Consider the following 16,567-nt stretch of genomic DNA (forward strand, 5'->3'; position numbering starts at 1 on the left):
GGCTTTTACTGGCCACTTTCCCTGTCTGGTGACATGGCAAGCACCTTGCTCAAGGGCAGATGTCCTTGGAGTGTCACATTCCTCTGGTTTCTGGTCCACTGACCCTATCGCTCCCCACAACAACCATGCCCTGAAGGTTCCTCTGCCTCACAGCCAGGGTACAGTTCCCTGAGCCCAGATAAAGGCAACAGCCACATTCCCTGCCCGGGTACTCTGCCAGAGAAGGAAATGAGGCTGGTCTGGCATGACCTGCTCAGCCAGACAAACCTCATTTCCTTTCTGACAGGGTTAAGAGGTTCCAGTTCTAAGAAATGGGCCCCTGGGAATGTCCAAACTCTCTCACCTCCTGGAACAAACGAGAGGAGGGGAGTCTGCAAGTGTGGCGGAGACTTGGCAACATCTAGAACTTGGCCATCTTCTCATTTCCTTGACCTCTTCCCCCATCCTCCCCACACACAGCTTCCCTCTGTCACCAGCAGCAAACAGTCCTGCCTCGAGAGGTTCCACTCATACACCTCCACAAGTACCCACCAGCCTGGGCACCACAGTCCTGCCTCTGAAGGACGTTTTTAAGTCAGTGATTTGGCATCCAGCTCACATTCTTCCATGTAGGGGGGTCTGGTGCCCACCAAATCCACACAGTAACTACTGGGCTCTGCTGGCTCAGACTTGGTCTGGGTCCATGTGAAGTGGGAGACTAGAGACAGAGCACATCTCAAGGAAGTGGCCAACCCCAGGAGCCTTTCTGCGTCCCCCCACCTTCCTCCTGCCTCCTTCCCTACCTGGCACCCTTGGAGCCTACCGGGGGTTCAAGCCCCCTTCCTCTCCAATCCTCCCATTCTAAACACTTTTGTTCAGGTAAGGCAGGTGGGAAAACATCCCCCGGTGAGGCCCTGGCTATCTCCGGAAGAGGAGTGGTCACATCACAGCACCAGGAAGAGGCAACGGTAGGACTTGAACCCAGGCACTCTGGTCTCTCATAGGCACATGTCAGGTGGTTCTGCATGTTCGTAGGTATGTATCTATGTAGATATGTGCATCTTTGGGGACAGAAGATGCTCCACTTAACCCACACCTTACAGCTTGCAAAGACTCATAAGGCAGCACTCTGTCCAAAAGACCAGAGTCTCCTGTTCAAAGGTCAGACCTGAGCCCTGGGCCACCTCTGTCCAGGTCTGAAGCCCTAGGGGTCCTTCTAGCAGTCACAAGGATGGGTGGGGACAGCTGAATGGCACTGTGGGCACTATAAAGCACTGCCTTTCCTGTTCATGTTTCCCCAGTTGGTTCCATGTTCACAGCTCCGTCAGCCCAGACAGTGAGGGTGAACTCTCTTGCCCACTGGTTTCCTCCAGATGCCAAGTCAACCAAGCCATCATCTAGGAGGCTGCTGGTGCCCGATCCTGGGGGCAGTGAGAAGGAGGAGGCACTGGGGGAGATACAGTCTCAGAACCTCGAGTCACAACTAGACCCCACAGAACACCTCCATAAACTTCCCAGGGCTGCCAGGAAATCTTATTTTGTAGAATACCATTTAGTTACACTGTGAACACCTTGTGCAAATGGCTCGGAGCCCGAGCTCAGAACTATCTTGGCATTTGTTGAATAAAGCAGAATGTGGCCAGAGAATCACTAGGGAAAATTTTATCTTGAAGTGGCACTAGCTACTACGTAGTAAGCACCTGTGAGGTGCCAGGCATTATTTTAGACACATCATCTCTTTTAAGCCTCAGAAACAGCTGATTCCAGGGAGGTGTTTGGAGCATGGATGAGTGAGCAACCCCCCCCGCCCCGCCCAGCCCGCAATGATGGGGCAGGCGCAGATGGCAGACCTCTAGTTTCTTCTCATCCTCCCAGTAGGCAATCCCAGTCACTTCCCTCCAGCCCTGGGAAAGCCCAAACCCCTTAAATCAGAAAACAAACCACCTGAGGTTACAAAGATAAGGTCATTTATTCACGTTATATTATTGGATTTTAAAGACAAAAATACAGTTGTTTTGAACACCAAGGTCAGACACCTTCCCCTCACCCCACTTACAATGGTAAATTCATACATTTGCATACACAGGAGATCAAAATACACAACAGGTCCCTAGGACAGGAAAGCTGCCCCCTCCTGGCTGAGTGGGGGCACCCCCACACCCAGCCCTGAGGTGGGCAGAGACCTGCCTGGACTGAGAGCCAGCACCAGCATTTCCTTTTAATCTTTCCCAAAGGCCACTTTTACAGGGTCACCAGCAATGGGATGGACAGAAACAGAGAAAGACACAGCACACAACAACATCACGGTGACAACTTCCAGGCAAAGGAAATGCTCCCTGAACCCTCAGCCCTGAATTTCTCAGGGAGGAAACAAGACACCTGCAACTTAAGAACCAGGCAAGCATCAGGGCCTAACCTTAGACCCAAGTGGGCCCCCCTCCGAGAGCACCAGAAGGTCAGCAAATAGGTAACAGGTGAAAGCAGGATTTCCCTTGGTTCTGAGAATGAACCACATACTTGACTATTCCAATGGAACGTAAAGGAAAGTGCACCAGTAAAACAGAACGTCAGAATTTTCTTTAAGAGTAAAGTAAGTAACAAAGAAATTACCACCCAGGGTATTTGTCTGTTTTCTCTTAAGGCACTTCGGAAAAGTCAGGATCTGGGGACAGAAAGAGGCCTTCATTCTTTGCATTTCCCTACACTCCCTCTCAGTGCGGTCATTCCTGGTTCCACTGACATCTCTTTTAGGGAATGGGGGGAACTGACAGAAGGAATACTCTTTGCATAGCCCAGCTGCTCCTGCAGTGGAAAAGAATTTTTAACCAACACAAAGGCTTCTGGAAAAGAACCACGTTAGCATCTCAAGATGCTCAAAGCAATAAAGGCACAGGTAAGATTGGGGCTGGGCGCTAGCTCAACCTCCACACTAAGGGCGGGGGCTCTGGGCTGCCACCAGCTTAAGGGTCAGCCCTGGGATCAGACGGCTGAAATGCAGGAGCACCCAGTGGTAGCAACTGCCTTGTGCATCTCACCCCGGGGAGGCTAACCTTCTCCCAGCAGAGATGGGTTTGGAGAAGTCACCCCAGTGGATCAGCCTCCCTGGACTGGGAGCACCGGCGAAAAACCTGAGGGGTAATGGGAGGCTTCAGGCACCATGAATGGTTGTCGGGGAGCGTGGGAAGGTTCAGCTGAACTTCTTTCTAGATCTCTAATTAAAAGGCACATTCATGCTGGAGAATGAATAGTCTGTTTGACCCTGAGTCCCACAGGCAAGGTTTAGGGAACGGGCAAGAGGCAAAGGAACAAGAAATTGGGAGGAAGGAGAATGGGTCCTGCAAGGTAGGCCAGGAAGTGTGGCCAGCACAGCAAAGGAGGTGGCCCCCTGACTCCACAGGGGCCGTAACAGAGCTTTCCTCCCCATCCCCAGACTAATGGACACAAACAACCTGATGGCTGTCATTTACAACTCCACAGCCTAGGGCCCCCTCCCACCTGGGGAGGGGGGTGGGGAGCTCTGCTTCACAGGCCTAAGCTTCTGCCTCCCCCAGAGGTCTAGCAAGATAACTCTGGCCAGGGAGGCCTTGCCCTCAAAGGGCCCAAAGGTGATTTTGTTCTTCACAAAATCTGGCCTGCCAACTAAATCAGAGGTCTGCTCATGGCCAGTACAGCATACAATATTTTTCCCCCTAAAAATGCTCAGTCCCTCCCTACATTTAAAACACCACAATAAAAATACATAGGAAATTCAAGTTTATATAGCATGCTCAGAAAAATAAATTGCCATGATTTAACACTAAATAGCTATGCAAATCTGGATCAACACAGAATCAAGCTAAATCATAATTAGAACCCGATTTGTTCTTTCTTTAAAATATTACAAACTGCTTTTTAAAAAAGTCTTTACATTCAGAAATCAGACAATCTGGAGAAAGGCCACTGAATGTGAGAACACCCAAGGCTTTTGCTCTGATGACTAATGTTGCCTTGGAATTCACACATAAGCAGGGCAAAAGGTCCAAGGCTCAAGTTTTAAAATCCTTTTGCTAAGAAAAGACACACACACACACACACACACACACACACACACACACACAGTGATTACAGTAATTGCATACCACTAAAAGAAGGTGGGGGAGGGGTAAAATGAGAATAGTTGAGATAGTATTTTTCTGTTAAAATATGCAAACAAAAAACATCACACCAATTCAATTTCAGCAGCACTCTCCATTCTTTCATAAAGTAATAAGAATACCACAATTTAAAGCGAAATTCTTACCTATTTCACAACTAATTAGCAGTTTGTCACTGGGAATGAGTCCCAAAGTCATCAAAGTTGGGGCTGTGTACTGATTCTTTGGGGTGACACTGTGAACATGCCGAGAGTCCCCCAAAGGCTGATGGTTTCTACATTTACAAACACCTTGTAGAGTTAAGAAGTCACATGCTGAGCCAAGTTTGGGGCAAAATATCCCACTTGTCCTGGTCATCTGGGAAGGCATCAGAATGATGAATGAAGGAGGCCTATCACTCTGATTGTTAAGAATGAAAGGGACCAGCCCAGCAGATTGGCAGAGACGCACAGCAAAGGTCCCTGGCCATTTTCAGGTCTCTTACTAGTGTACCAAAATGCTAGCTCGGTGTCCCGATGTCCACTGTGATTTTGGTATACAATGGGTTTCGCTCTTTGTCCAAGACCTTGTAAGTGAGAGTGTTCAAACCATCAGAGAGCATTGTCTCCTTGGTATGTGCAATTCGGTCAAACCTACAAAGAAAAATAGGTAAAAGGTTGGTGTCAAAACAGAAATCTTAATTAAACATCTTTCATCACATGCCCACCAACTCAATCTACCGTTCCCATGGAGAGAACCCTCCCTTTTCGTCAAGGCATGGAGCCCTCTCCAGAGCCTCAATCCTGTAGCCTACCCCATTTGAAAGGGGAAAGAAGGAATGTAAATGAACACAGAACATACCTCTGAGGATTGGGTTCATTTTTCTTGTCTCTTGAGTGGCGGATCATCCGACACTTGCCAACCATAGCATTCGGGCGAGATACAGACATACCTTTAAAAACTAATCTGCAAGGAGTAAAAAGACAAGTCATCACTGTAGAGCTGCCATGAGGCTGGGGTCCAAAAGCCCCAGCTATAAGACTTGTACCCCATCCACCATCTTGTTTACTATTCTCACTCAGCCCATATCCCAACCCACTGTGGTACTGGTTAAAACTCACACTGGTTCTGCAGTTGGTGTTGGTGACTGTTCTGTGCCAGGCACTGGGGGTGTCTGCCCTCATAGATCGTATAGCACAAACTTAGAACATAGGACCATCAGTGTCCAGATGGAGGTGAAAAGGGGAGGTAGGGCTGCTGAGCACAGAAAGAGAAGCCACTCACTCTCCCTGAGCAAGACTAGGCTGAGCCAGCTGTGAAGATGAAGGAGTGTGTGCTAGAGGATTTCAGGCAGCCAGGACAGCTTAGGCAGAGGAAGAGAGAGCAAACACAGGGCCCTCGGGGAACACAAACTTCCGGGGACTGGTGGAAAGGGTCTGGAGTAAGAAGTGGCCAGAGATGAGGCTGGAAAGAAGGGGGGAAGGCTCAATCATGGAGGCCTTCTCAGAGCTTTTAGCCTCCCAATGATCAGTGCCAGTGTCTGAAAGGGATATCATACACCGTTCCCCAAAGGTTTTTGGCCAAAAGGAAGACTCTCTGATAATCATTATAAGAATGAAGAGCAGAGAACAAGACTAGAGGCAGCCAGAACAGGATGGAAGATTCTGTGGAGGTCTGCGGGAAAGGAACGAGGACCAAAACCAAAGCCTTGACAGCAGAAATACAAGTTAGTTAAGAGGCAGGACTGGCTGGTTGTGGATATACTTGAAGGTTTCTGGCCTCATCTCCCCCAGGGCTGAACTAGTGCCTGGCACATGGCAAGTCAGTGTGTAAGAGTGAAGTCCGTTATCTTTCAAGAAAGCTGCTCCACAAATCACTCATCCTTCTAGTCTCTCCACCTTCAGTGCTCCCTCCCATTAACCTTCTTAACCGCTCAGGTCACATCAGCCCTGAGCACCATCCCAAAGGCCCAGTGCTTGCTGCTTGCCCAGGTGGCACTGTGGAAGCAAGTTTGTTTCTGTCTGGACCCCCTATCCTGGGCTTCAGCATTTTCCCCACTGGGGCCTGTATGACACAGCACTCTGCATGCTGGAGATGCCTGTAAATCAATTTGCACACACTCAAACTCAGGTTTTCTTCCAGGCTGATAGTAAAGACTTGGGTCGTATGATAGGTTCTCACATTAAGCTGACATGGGTGCTGCTCTGACAGACACCTTCTGTAAACTGATCAAATTAGTGTACTCGAGGGCACCTGGGTTGCTTAGTGGTTGAGTGTCTGCCTTCGGCACAGTGCATCATCCTGGGGTCCTGGATCGAGTCCCTCATTAGGCTCCCCATGGGGAGCCTGCTCCTCCCTCTGCCTATATCTCTGCCTCTCTCTCTGTGTCTCTCATGAATAAATAAAATCTTTTAAAAAAATTCAATGTACTCCAATTCAGGAAGATGCTAGGGTATATTCTGATATCAAGCTCACTGATAAGCTCAGGCTAGCTCCCAGAGGGAGAAGGTGCAGATAAGATATCTGTGGCTGACAGAGCTAAAGTCCTCATGGCCAGGGAGAACTGGGCAGAGTGCAGTTTCAAATGCCATTGGAATTTTTTTTTTAACTATTTGCCATGACAATCCATATGATAAAGGCTTACCAGCTTACAGGGAGCCCCGGGGTATGGATGGGGCAGGGCTGGCAGTGGAGAGATGGTTGTTGGGGCTGGGTGGGTCCACAGAAGTTCATTATGCTACTCAGTCCTCTTTTGTGTATGTTAAAAATGTTCCAAAATAAACAAAGAACACAAAGATTCTGTAAAGGAACTTAGGATCCTGCCCAAAGAAACTTGTTTCATAATCAAGCGCGACCACAAAGAAATGCCGAATTTTTACAAAGGACACATGTTTACTTCTTCAGGACAAAACAGCATGTGTTATAAATCAAAGTAAACTCAATTCTTCACTTGGTTCTCATTTTGCATGTTCCAAGACTAATGCAAAAATCACAGAAGCTAATCTTCCTGAAGACATTCTTCAGCACCTAGAGCACTGACAGCGGGGTGCATCTAAGAATATGGGCCAAGTGGGGACTATATCCACTGAAGGGTCAATCCTTGCAGAATAACCTGCTACTGATTGAAAAACTGGAAGTGAAGGGAGACAGGGAAGAGAGAGATCTAAATTGTGACCATTACCTGTTATAAATGTCATCATCTTCACCTCCCCAGCCCCAATAATTATTAGGAAATCCATTGATGGTGAGAAACTGTTCTTTACTGAGAGCAGAGACACCTCCAAAGTACTGAACATAAGGTAGGCTGGGGGAAACACACACACACATACACAAAGAAGACCAGTGATTAGTTAAGTTTTGACTTTTCAAAATAAAGCCTGCTCAAACCATAAACACTTTTTTTTTTTTTTTAAGCATAAACACTTCTAAAGTTATTTTTATTTTCTGGGACTTTTTAATTGGGGATTTATGAGGGTTTTCTTTGTTCTGTTTTTATATCAGACTCAGATTATCTTAGAGAAGACACAGATATCAAAGAGTATAATCTTGCTCTAAGAATACTGTGTTGTTTCTGTGGTTACCTGGAAAATTAGTCAGTGACAAGAGCATAAACCCACTTCTTGTGCCCCGTTCAGGAATCTGCTTTCCATGTGTCCTGCTCCTGCATGGAAAATCTTATCCAGGAGGTCCAGGAAACTGAGACTGTGGTAAAGTCTCCCTATGCCCACTCTGTTATGCCCTCCCTTCCCACTTTGAATACTGACCCAAATAGTTGAAATAGCATTTCTGAAAATCTGCTAAAGTAAAATTTTCTAGGAAATTTCTACCACATCCTAACTTGGCAAAATGTATAATGGTGAATCTATTTTGACACATTTTCAAGCATTAGGGCATCTGGACTCTCATCTTTCCACCTTTTTGTATTTTACTACTTCAATGGTAATGAATCATGGGCTCCTGAAGGATGCAGCTGGAACAACAATGAGAAATGTTAAAGACTCAAGTCATGCCCAGAAGCCATGCAAAGGCTTTCCCATGGGTCCTTTAAAGGCTGTGGTTTTGTGATGACCTTGTGTACAGCACTAAACCACACTAGGGCTCTTACTGGAATCCAAAGAGACTGAAACCCATCATACAAATTAAAGAAAACTTTAACTCAGACTTTGAGGGGGAAAGTCAGCCAAACCATATAGAACATACAAAAAAAGGTGCAATTATTATTTTCAATACTGTTAAGTATCCACGAAGAACCCTGGGGGCCCAATTTAATGAGTCAAAGGTAATCTATCTGTAATTACATGTCATCACCTAGGTGCCTAGTTATCCACCTTTGGGCATACCTCATACTACAGTCTGTGCCTGACAGCAAGGAAGGGTTTGAACCAGGTGGCCAGGCCAATATGTTCTCACAATCAGTGTTTTTACAAAAAAGTACTCTTGGTGACCTCATCGGAAAGTACAGCTGAGATGATGAGATTTGGTTTCACTGTCTGCGCTGTTTTCTCTAACCAACAGCCTGTCCCCCCAAGCCTGACTGGTGCTGGGTAAAACAAGCATGGTGCTATGGCAAAAAATGATGTCATCACCACCATGCTCTAAGAGAGGGAACAGGGTTTGAGCCTGTGTATCTCAAAGAGAAGATACACAAACAAGGAGAGGTAGGGAGGAAAGACGGGAGATGCAGGGTGACATTTATAGTCAAATTCTCCCTTCTTTAAGACAGCGAGTTTAGGGTCAGGTCTGGGGAAAGGACTTCACAGCGTCCATATTTTCTTTTCTTTTTAATTAAGTAGGCTCCATGCCCAATGTAAGTCTTGAATTTGGGAACCCGACATCAAGAATCACATGCTCTACCAACTGAGCTAGCCAGGTGCCCCTTAGCATCCCTGTTTTCATTTCTCAGGCCCCAGCCCCCCAGGAAAGGAGGATAGAATGAAATTATGGGAGTAAAATGAATCTGAAGAATAGCATCTGTATCTAAACCAAGGGATTGCTGGTTGGCACAGGACTGCCACACTGGGGTATCCGCCTAAGCCAGGGATGCATAACACATAGAGTACCTACAGCAGCTTCGTGGAACTTCACGCTGACTTAGAACAGGGAAGGAAAGGTCAGTTTACTCAACTGATAGGTGATTTAAAACAATTCTATATTAATAGAAACATGGATAATTATGGAACAAAATACAGATTTATTTTTTAAGATTAAAAAAGAAGTACAAGGCTATTTTCCACCTATGACAATATGCTTTGGATTATCCCACTGCCCTTGGGGGACAGGCATCAGTTGGCACCCTCACTAGGGGCATTTTGATGGAAAAGTCTGGGTCCCAATGTTTAAACAGAAGCCTGTGCATCATGTTCTTTCTTAAAGCACCAAGGTATATCTGCTAAGGCACCCAAATCCAAGAATTTATTGGGGGCAAATGATTCCAACTTGCTTCCCAAACTGTGTGGGGAAGGGGACAGAAAAAAGCAAGGAAATATGGCAGCTGTTTGGAGCTTAAAGGCTAGAGCCATCCCAAACATAAACACTCTTCTTGCCTGGATATGCAGAGGTATGTGTGTTCCTGGATTTCACTTTCCTCCTCAAACAATAACTGACTTTGGGCTTAAAAAGCATCCTGTTCTCAGGGGAAGGATTCTCCTCTAGAACCTACAGAGAAACTCCTGGGCTGGAGGAGCTGCATCTCCTAGTCCTTATGTAGGGGCAGAGCATGTTTTCTGCAGATTCTGGTAAATATCTCTTACCTAAATCCAAACTTATCCATTGCTACAGAAATGTGCCGTGGCTGTGAAAAACACCTGTAGGCATTATGGTCGTTCATTGGAATGAGGTCCACGTCACTGAACACAAAGCAGTTGTAGTCATAGTCCTTCAAGGCCTCTTGAAAGCCAATATTGAGGAGCTTAGCACGATTGAACATGGTTTCTCCAGCCTGGTGCAGAAACAAAAGAAGTGATATCAGATATCATGAGGCCACTGAGCAGAACACTGACAAAGACTGGTGACTTATCGGACTACATGTGATCACGAGTCCACTCGTTTCTCTGCTCTCACTTTATAAATCAATACCAAATGGCATGCCCCATGTCAACAATCCCACTTCTAAGAATTATCATGTAGGACTTGCAAATATGAACAACTTGCTCACCATGGATTTTCATTATAACAAAAGACTGCAAACAATTACATAAGCATTGCTAAGGAAATGGTTATATAAATTATGGAACATCCAAATAATGGAATAGAGTTGTTTTAAAAAAATAAGGAAGCTCTAAAAGATAATTTTCAAGATAGTATTGTTACATGAGAAGGCATTTAAACATATGTGTCATATATTTATGTACTACATATAGATTAATACCATAAAGATAGCCAGGAAACAGGTGTCTATTGGACTTTTCGCTTCTTCTCTTTTGGTATGGTTGACTATTGTTTGATTACCACATTGTGTGCCTTCCCAGGTGTCTGTCACTAAACTAAGTACCAGAGAAATATGATGAACCCAAATCAATCTTAGCTCTCGTTGTGTTCACAATTTAGGGTAGGAAGCACTGTGATACAGGCTATGACAGAAACAGGGTATATGAGAGAGAAGAGGACACCTGCTTCTGGAGGCCAACCACTGAGTCCTGAAGCACCAAGTCTGTTGGTGCAAAGGTACTTCATATTTTATTTACTTACTTATTTTCAGTTCCTTCACTAGAATATAAATAAGCTCAATAAAAGCTGAAATTTTTAACTTTTTGTTCACTCAGTGCCTAGAACACTGCGTGGCTTACAATAAGAGCTCAATAAATAACTGCTGGATGGATGTATGGACACACGGATAGATGGATGAGTAGACCAAAGGATGGATTTCAACAAGTAATGGCAGAAGACAATTCTTCTGGGAAGCTTCAACCATAAGGCTCTCTCAGGGTCACCACCATGGTTCTCTGCTCTTACCAATTCTCACAGCCCCATGTAAGGACAGTAACAGTATCAACACTGCTATCCTTACCCTTAGCAGTCTATAAACCCTTCCATACATGTACTCACCCCAGTCAGAATCCTCCCAAAAATGCCATGAAGAAACAAAGGTACAAAAGTGACACAACTGATGCTGGACCCAATACTCTGAAATCCTCATTTAGTGTTCTCTCCCAATATCTCTTGGGAATCAACAAGACCAGGGCCTAGGACCTTCTACTTTGGGAAAAAATATATCTCACAAGGGCCTACAGTGGCTACACATTCTCAAAGGTGGGATCCCCAATATCCTCTCTCCAGGCCCCCAAGAAAGGATTTGAAAACTAGTGCTAAGGCTGCCTGTGTGAATATAGAGCATACGGATGGTGCCACAGATGCCCAACCTCAGGTGGGTGACCGAGAGAAATGAACACAAGTACCAGGAAGTCAGAAAGAGCAGCCAAGAGAACAGTGAATGAATTAAGGAAACATTTTATACAAGAGAGAGCTCCTCTCTTCAGCCCATGACAAAGCTTTCTAATCAAGCATGGTGAAAGGGGGAAGGCTGAGCCCAACAGCATGCACTGTGATCTTTGGTTGTACCCACCACTGAAGAGTCATTCAGAATCCTGCCTTCACCTAATTCTCTGCAAGTCTTGAGGTGAAAAGAAGTTTAAAGTTTAGAAACCAGACATAAACTATAAAGTTGTTTTAATTGCTATTATTACAACACATTGCTAAAATTCATTGGGAGATACGACATGCAGGGCTAGTGTTTTACAGGCTTTTAAACGTCTCAACAATCTTGTAACAACCTTCATCCCAACCCAGATTTCCTTCATTCTTCCCAGACCCTTACCTCCTGACAATGGAGAGAGGTGTCTGCACCTGGTACTTTTCATCCTCTAGCTCCTCTAACTCCATGAAGATCCTAAATGTTAGCTTCCTCTGAATAGTTTCAAACATAATTCAGCCCCACCGAACACTTTTCTGACAAGTGAAAGGGTGTCCCAACATAGCCTTTTCATACCTGTGTAGTAGATGCTGGAAGATAGCCACTCCAAGCTCCCTTCATTTAATACATTCTCGAGTAACAGGGGCAGGGAGCTCTTGATGGCCATGCTCAAACCACAGGGCCTGGCCTGCTAGCCATCACCGTTTGAGCTAAGTAGATATCTGACTGAGACTATACTAAACATTTTTCCTCTCCCAGAAACCGGGAATTTGGAACCATGAATGGATACCTCTGGCACCATGCCCCAAGAACAATGGCAGCCTAGAGGAGAAATCTAAGGAGCTGATCTATTCTTTTTTTTTTTTTTTTTTTTGAGCTGATCTATTCTACCCTTCCCCCACATGTGGCATAACAGCTCCTTCGACTCAATGAGGCACTTCAGTGTCTGATCCACAGTTAGAATTAGGTAGGCATAGCCTGCACTGTATGTCACTCCTCTCATCCTGGCCTCACCTCTATGACTCTGGTAGAGGGGAAAGGAGGGTACATTTTTACAGTTGTTAATTCCCTACTAGGGCCCTTTGAAACATCAGACCAGCAGAATGGTATAAGGAAAGTACGAATTTTCTCTTTCCTCTCCTAAGAGTCTAGAAAACTCTAAGCTTCTTTGGGTGAAATGGTATAACACCTTGAGTAACCTCGATAAGAAAGGCGGGCCCTGGCAAGTCTGCCAACCCCCACCACTAACTGGAAGTGTTCATTCCTGTCTAGAGGGTGGGAAGACAATCAGCCCTCATTCCTGCCCCTTCTCAACGGGCACATGCATCTGTGAGTCTGCTTCCTTCCCTCAGGTAAGTATTTATCAAGCACCACTACAGTCCAGTCAAGCCAATTATAGACACATGCATTTTTATCCCAGGAATGACAGCTTCTTGGCTTCTTACCTATATGACTTTGAGTAAATCACACCTCTAAGTCTCCATTTCCTCATCTGGTTATTTGGATGACAACAGATATGTTTTATTAGATCAGACAATGCATGAAAAGGCCTTTGCACATTGCCTGGCAACAAATGTCAGCTACTATCATTATTATAGGATTAGGTCTTCCCATCCATCTTGAATAGTCAAATCTTTCAAATTGTCTCCCAGAAATCCAACATGGAGACTTTCCCTTCTCTGGTGTTTGTGTGTGTCTTTCCCAATCAGCTTCAAAAGCCCTTCCAAATCCTGCTTCTCTGACAGTGGGTGGTGGGGGGTTCTAAAAAGGATTAGGGTTCAAGTGAGTTAGCCTGTGCCTCACCTTTTTTTTTTTTTTTTTGGTGGGCAGCAAAGCAAAGTTTGTTGAGCAATACAAAGCTCCCAAACAGGGAGGGAGACCCAAGAGGCTCACAAAATTAGAATCTCTATAGCACCAGAAGAAAGTCAGAGAGACCTTTAGAGGTATGATGTGGTTGGGAAGTCACATATGAATAGGAACTGGGGCACTAACAGCAGAAGTCCCTCTGAAAGGCTGAGCGTTTTAGTGCAGGTTTCATCTTATGTTGGTAGGCAAGAGTTACATATATCCACTCCTTTAAGGACAACTGGCTCCTCTTAACAGAAGGGAAGGAGAGGAAGAAAGAAGGAAGGAGGACAAATATAATATGGCATTCCCACAGTTGGGGACAGAGAAACTGTCTCACCGGTCAAAGCTCATAGAAAAACCTGTAAACCTTTTATGACTGGGCCTGTACCGAAAAATTGGTGTATCACTCAGTCAAGCAAAGCCAACAATGCCAATCCGGAGAGGACTGAAACCTAGGTATGACCAGGCATGCTGGCCTGGAGTAGTAAGGAGATTAGCACAGGTGTGAAGCCAAGCTCCTCAGGAAGAAGAAAAGGGGAAGAGGCTGCCCTCAGTCACCTCACACAACAAATCTAGGGCCCTTCTGGCAGATCTGAATGACAGGAACAAATGTCATAAGAAGCATCAGATAGCTCTGTAAGACTGTTACAACCTTTCTCTAGAGCCCTCATATAGACTAAGGAGAAAACAAGTAGTATATCCATTGAAAACAGAACCCTCATACACTGCCAGTGGGAATGTGAAATGATGCAGCCATCTTAGAAAACAGTCTGGCAGCTCCTTAGACGGATAATCAAAGACTTAGCATATGATCCAGTGATTCCACTCCTGGATCTATATCCAAGAGAAAGGAAATCTTATGTCCCACAAAAACCTTTCTACAACATTCATAACAGCATTATTCAAAATAGATAAAAAGTAAAAACAATCCAAATGTCTGTCAACTAATGAATGGATAAATAAAATGTGGTATATCCCTAAAATGCAATAGTATTCAACAATAAAAAAGAATGAAGTACTAATACATGCTATCACATGGATAAACCTTGAAAACATCATGTTAGGTTAAAGAAGTCAGTCACAAAGGACAACAGATTGTATCATTTCATTTATATGAAACGTCCAAAATAGGCAAATCCATAGAGAGAGAAAGTAGATTAGTGGCTGCCCAAAGCCAGGAGGAATGAAGCGATTTAGTAGCTATGAAATACAGGGTTTATTTTTGGTGCAATGAAAACTTTCTAAAATTGATTATGGTGATGGCTGCACAACTCCTGAATACACCAAAAGCCACTGGATTATGTACTTTAAGTAGGTGAATTGTATGGTATATAATTATATCTCAATAAAATGATTATCAGAAAGAAAAAAAAAAGTTAAGAAAGAAGAGAAAAGCCAGCTCCAGACACAGAAGAGGACCGAGGGTCATATTTCTTCCTCTATCTCATATACTTATTCTGGTCATTTATTGGATGTCTACTTCATGCTTAGCTGTAGGGATACAGAAAAGGAAACACATAGGCCCTACTTTTGAGTAGTTCTGAGTTATAAATGGGGAATTGTAATGGGGTGATGTGGAGTGTGAAAACACTGATCAAATCCTGGGGGACTAGAGAGGCATGAGAAAAGTGTTCCTAGAAGAGAAAGCAGCATTTCTAATGGCTGTGGGGGAGGGGGGGGGGAGAACCATTCAAGGAGCTATGAGAAATACAAATGGGGAAGCCAGAATAAAACATGAGAGTGAATGTGGACCCAATCATGCCAGGGACAGGGAGCCTGGAAACTCTACTAAAGTACCCAGGCTTTGTCCTTTATTTAAGCCATAGGGAGCCCTTGAAGATTATAAACAAAGATTGTTCTATGTGTCAAGGAGGGACTTGTGCCCCACCTCACAACTGAAGGCAGGGAGATCCAGTTGGAAGCTGTTGCATGATTCATAGGAGATACATCAGAGATGGGCAGTAATGGCAGGCAGGTAGAGAATGCTTTCCTCCAAGGGCTAATGCAAGGGCTCCACTTTTCCATTTCATGCTTCACCTGCTCCCTGGGCATGTGCACTGTACACAAAAGCAGCCTTCATGGGGCTTTTTTTTTTTTAAGATTTTATTTATTCATTAACGAGAGACACAGAGAGACGCAGAGACACAGGCAGAGGGAGAAGCAGGCTCCATGCAGGGAGCCCAATGTGGAACTTGATCCCGGGTCTCCAGGATCATGCCCTGGGCTGAAGGCAGTGTTAAACCACTGAGCTACCTGGGCTGCCCCATGGGGCTTTTAGAAAAGGTACCAAAGTCTAGTCTAATCCCCAGGCAAGGGATGCCTGGGTGGCTCAACAGTCGAGCATCTGCCTTTCTGTTCAGGGCATAATCCCGGGATCCCGGATGGAGTCCCACATCGGGCTCCTTGTGGGGAGCCTGCTTCTCCCTCTACCTATGTCTCTGTCTCTCTCTCTCTCTGACTCTCATGAATAAATAAATAAAATCTTAAAAAAAAAAAAAATCCCCAGTTAGGCAAATCCTAACTGTCGTTAAGGCGAAAGTAGACTTCTCCTCGTAATAGCAAGACACATAACCAGCTGCCGAAGACCATGGCCTCCCTTGACCAAGTTCTAACAGTCTCTAAAGGATTGGTTAAACCACCCTGCCTTCCCTGGATGTTAGGCCCATGTATATATATACCAGTAGACACTTCTCCCAACCATGACAACTTAGGGACTGACCGTATCTGACTCCTCCCCTCCACCAAAAGTCACAGCAACAATAAGGTTGGAAACAGCAAGCCGAAGCCAAGACTCAATGAATCAGAATTTCTATGTGATGGGAGAGACAATTTTGCTCCCATAGACATACCCTGGCCCATCACAAAGCCACACACACACCCTTCTCACTACCCACAGTAACCCACAGGCTTTCAAGCCCACAGATCTGGAAACAGGTCTACAGTCAGTGGAAATGTTTGCCCAAACTCCCCTTGCATGTTTTTCTGTGCCCAATCAGTCACCAAGAGAAAAGGCCTAGGCTGAGTGGGTGGCAGGAAAGCAGAGAAAACTCTGGCTGGGCGGTCCTATGGCAGGACTGACCCACAGCTCTACGTGTGGATGCTGGGGTAGTAGACAGACTGGCTGGGAGGTGATCCCTGGAGAATTGCTGGGATTATACAAATGCTGAGTTTGTGGAAGGCTAATATCCACTCACCCATGATTTCACAGCAGTTGGGCCTC

The 16,567-nt window shown here is 45.2% G+C and overlaps 1 protein-coding gene across 1 annotated transcript in view; it reads right to left on the reverse strand.

Annotated features, from left to right (window-relative positions):
* Positions 1-1,929: 1,929 nt before the first annotated feature.
* B4GALT1 (beta-1,4-galactosyltransferase 1) overlaps positions 1,930-16,567 on the reverse strand; it is a 52,426-nt gene continuing 37,788 nt past the window's right edge. The window contains exons 3-6 of the mRNA XM_025432263.3: positions 9,842-10,029; positions 7,273-7,395; positions 4,953-5,057; positions 1,930-4,744 (exon numbers count right to left, since the gene is read on the reverse strand). Coding sequence (XP_025288048.1) covers positions 4,612-4,744; positions 4,953-5,057; positions 7,273-7,395; positions 9,842-10,029 — 549 coding nt within the window. The 3' untranslated portion in view covers positions 1,930-4,611. The remainder of the gene's footprint in view (positions 4,745-4,952; positions 5,058-7,272; positions 7,396-9,841; positions 10,030-16,567) is intronic.

This window comes from Canis lupus, chromosome 11, assembly GCF_003254725.2.
Source record: "Canis lupus dingo isolate Sandy chromosome 11, ASM325472v2, whole genome shotgun sequence".
Classification (NCBI taxonomy): domain Eukaryota; kingdom Metazoa; phylum Chordata; class Mammalia; order Carnivora; family Canidae; genus Canis; species Canis lupus.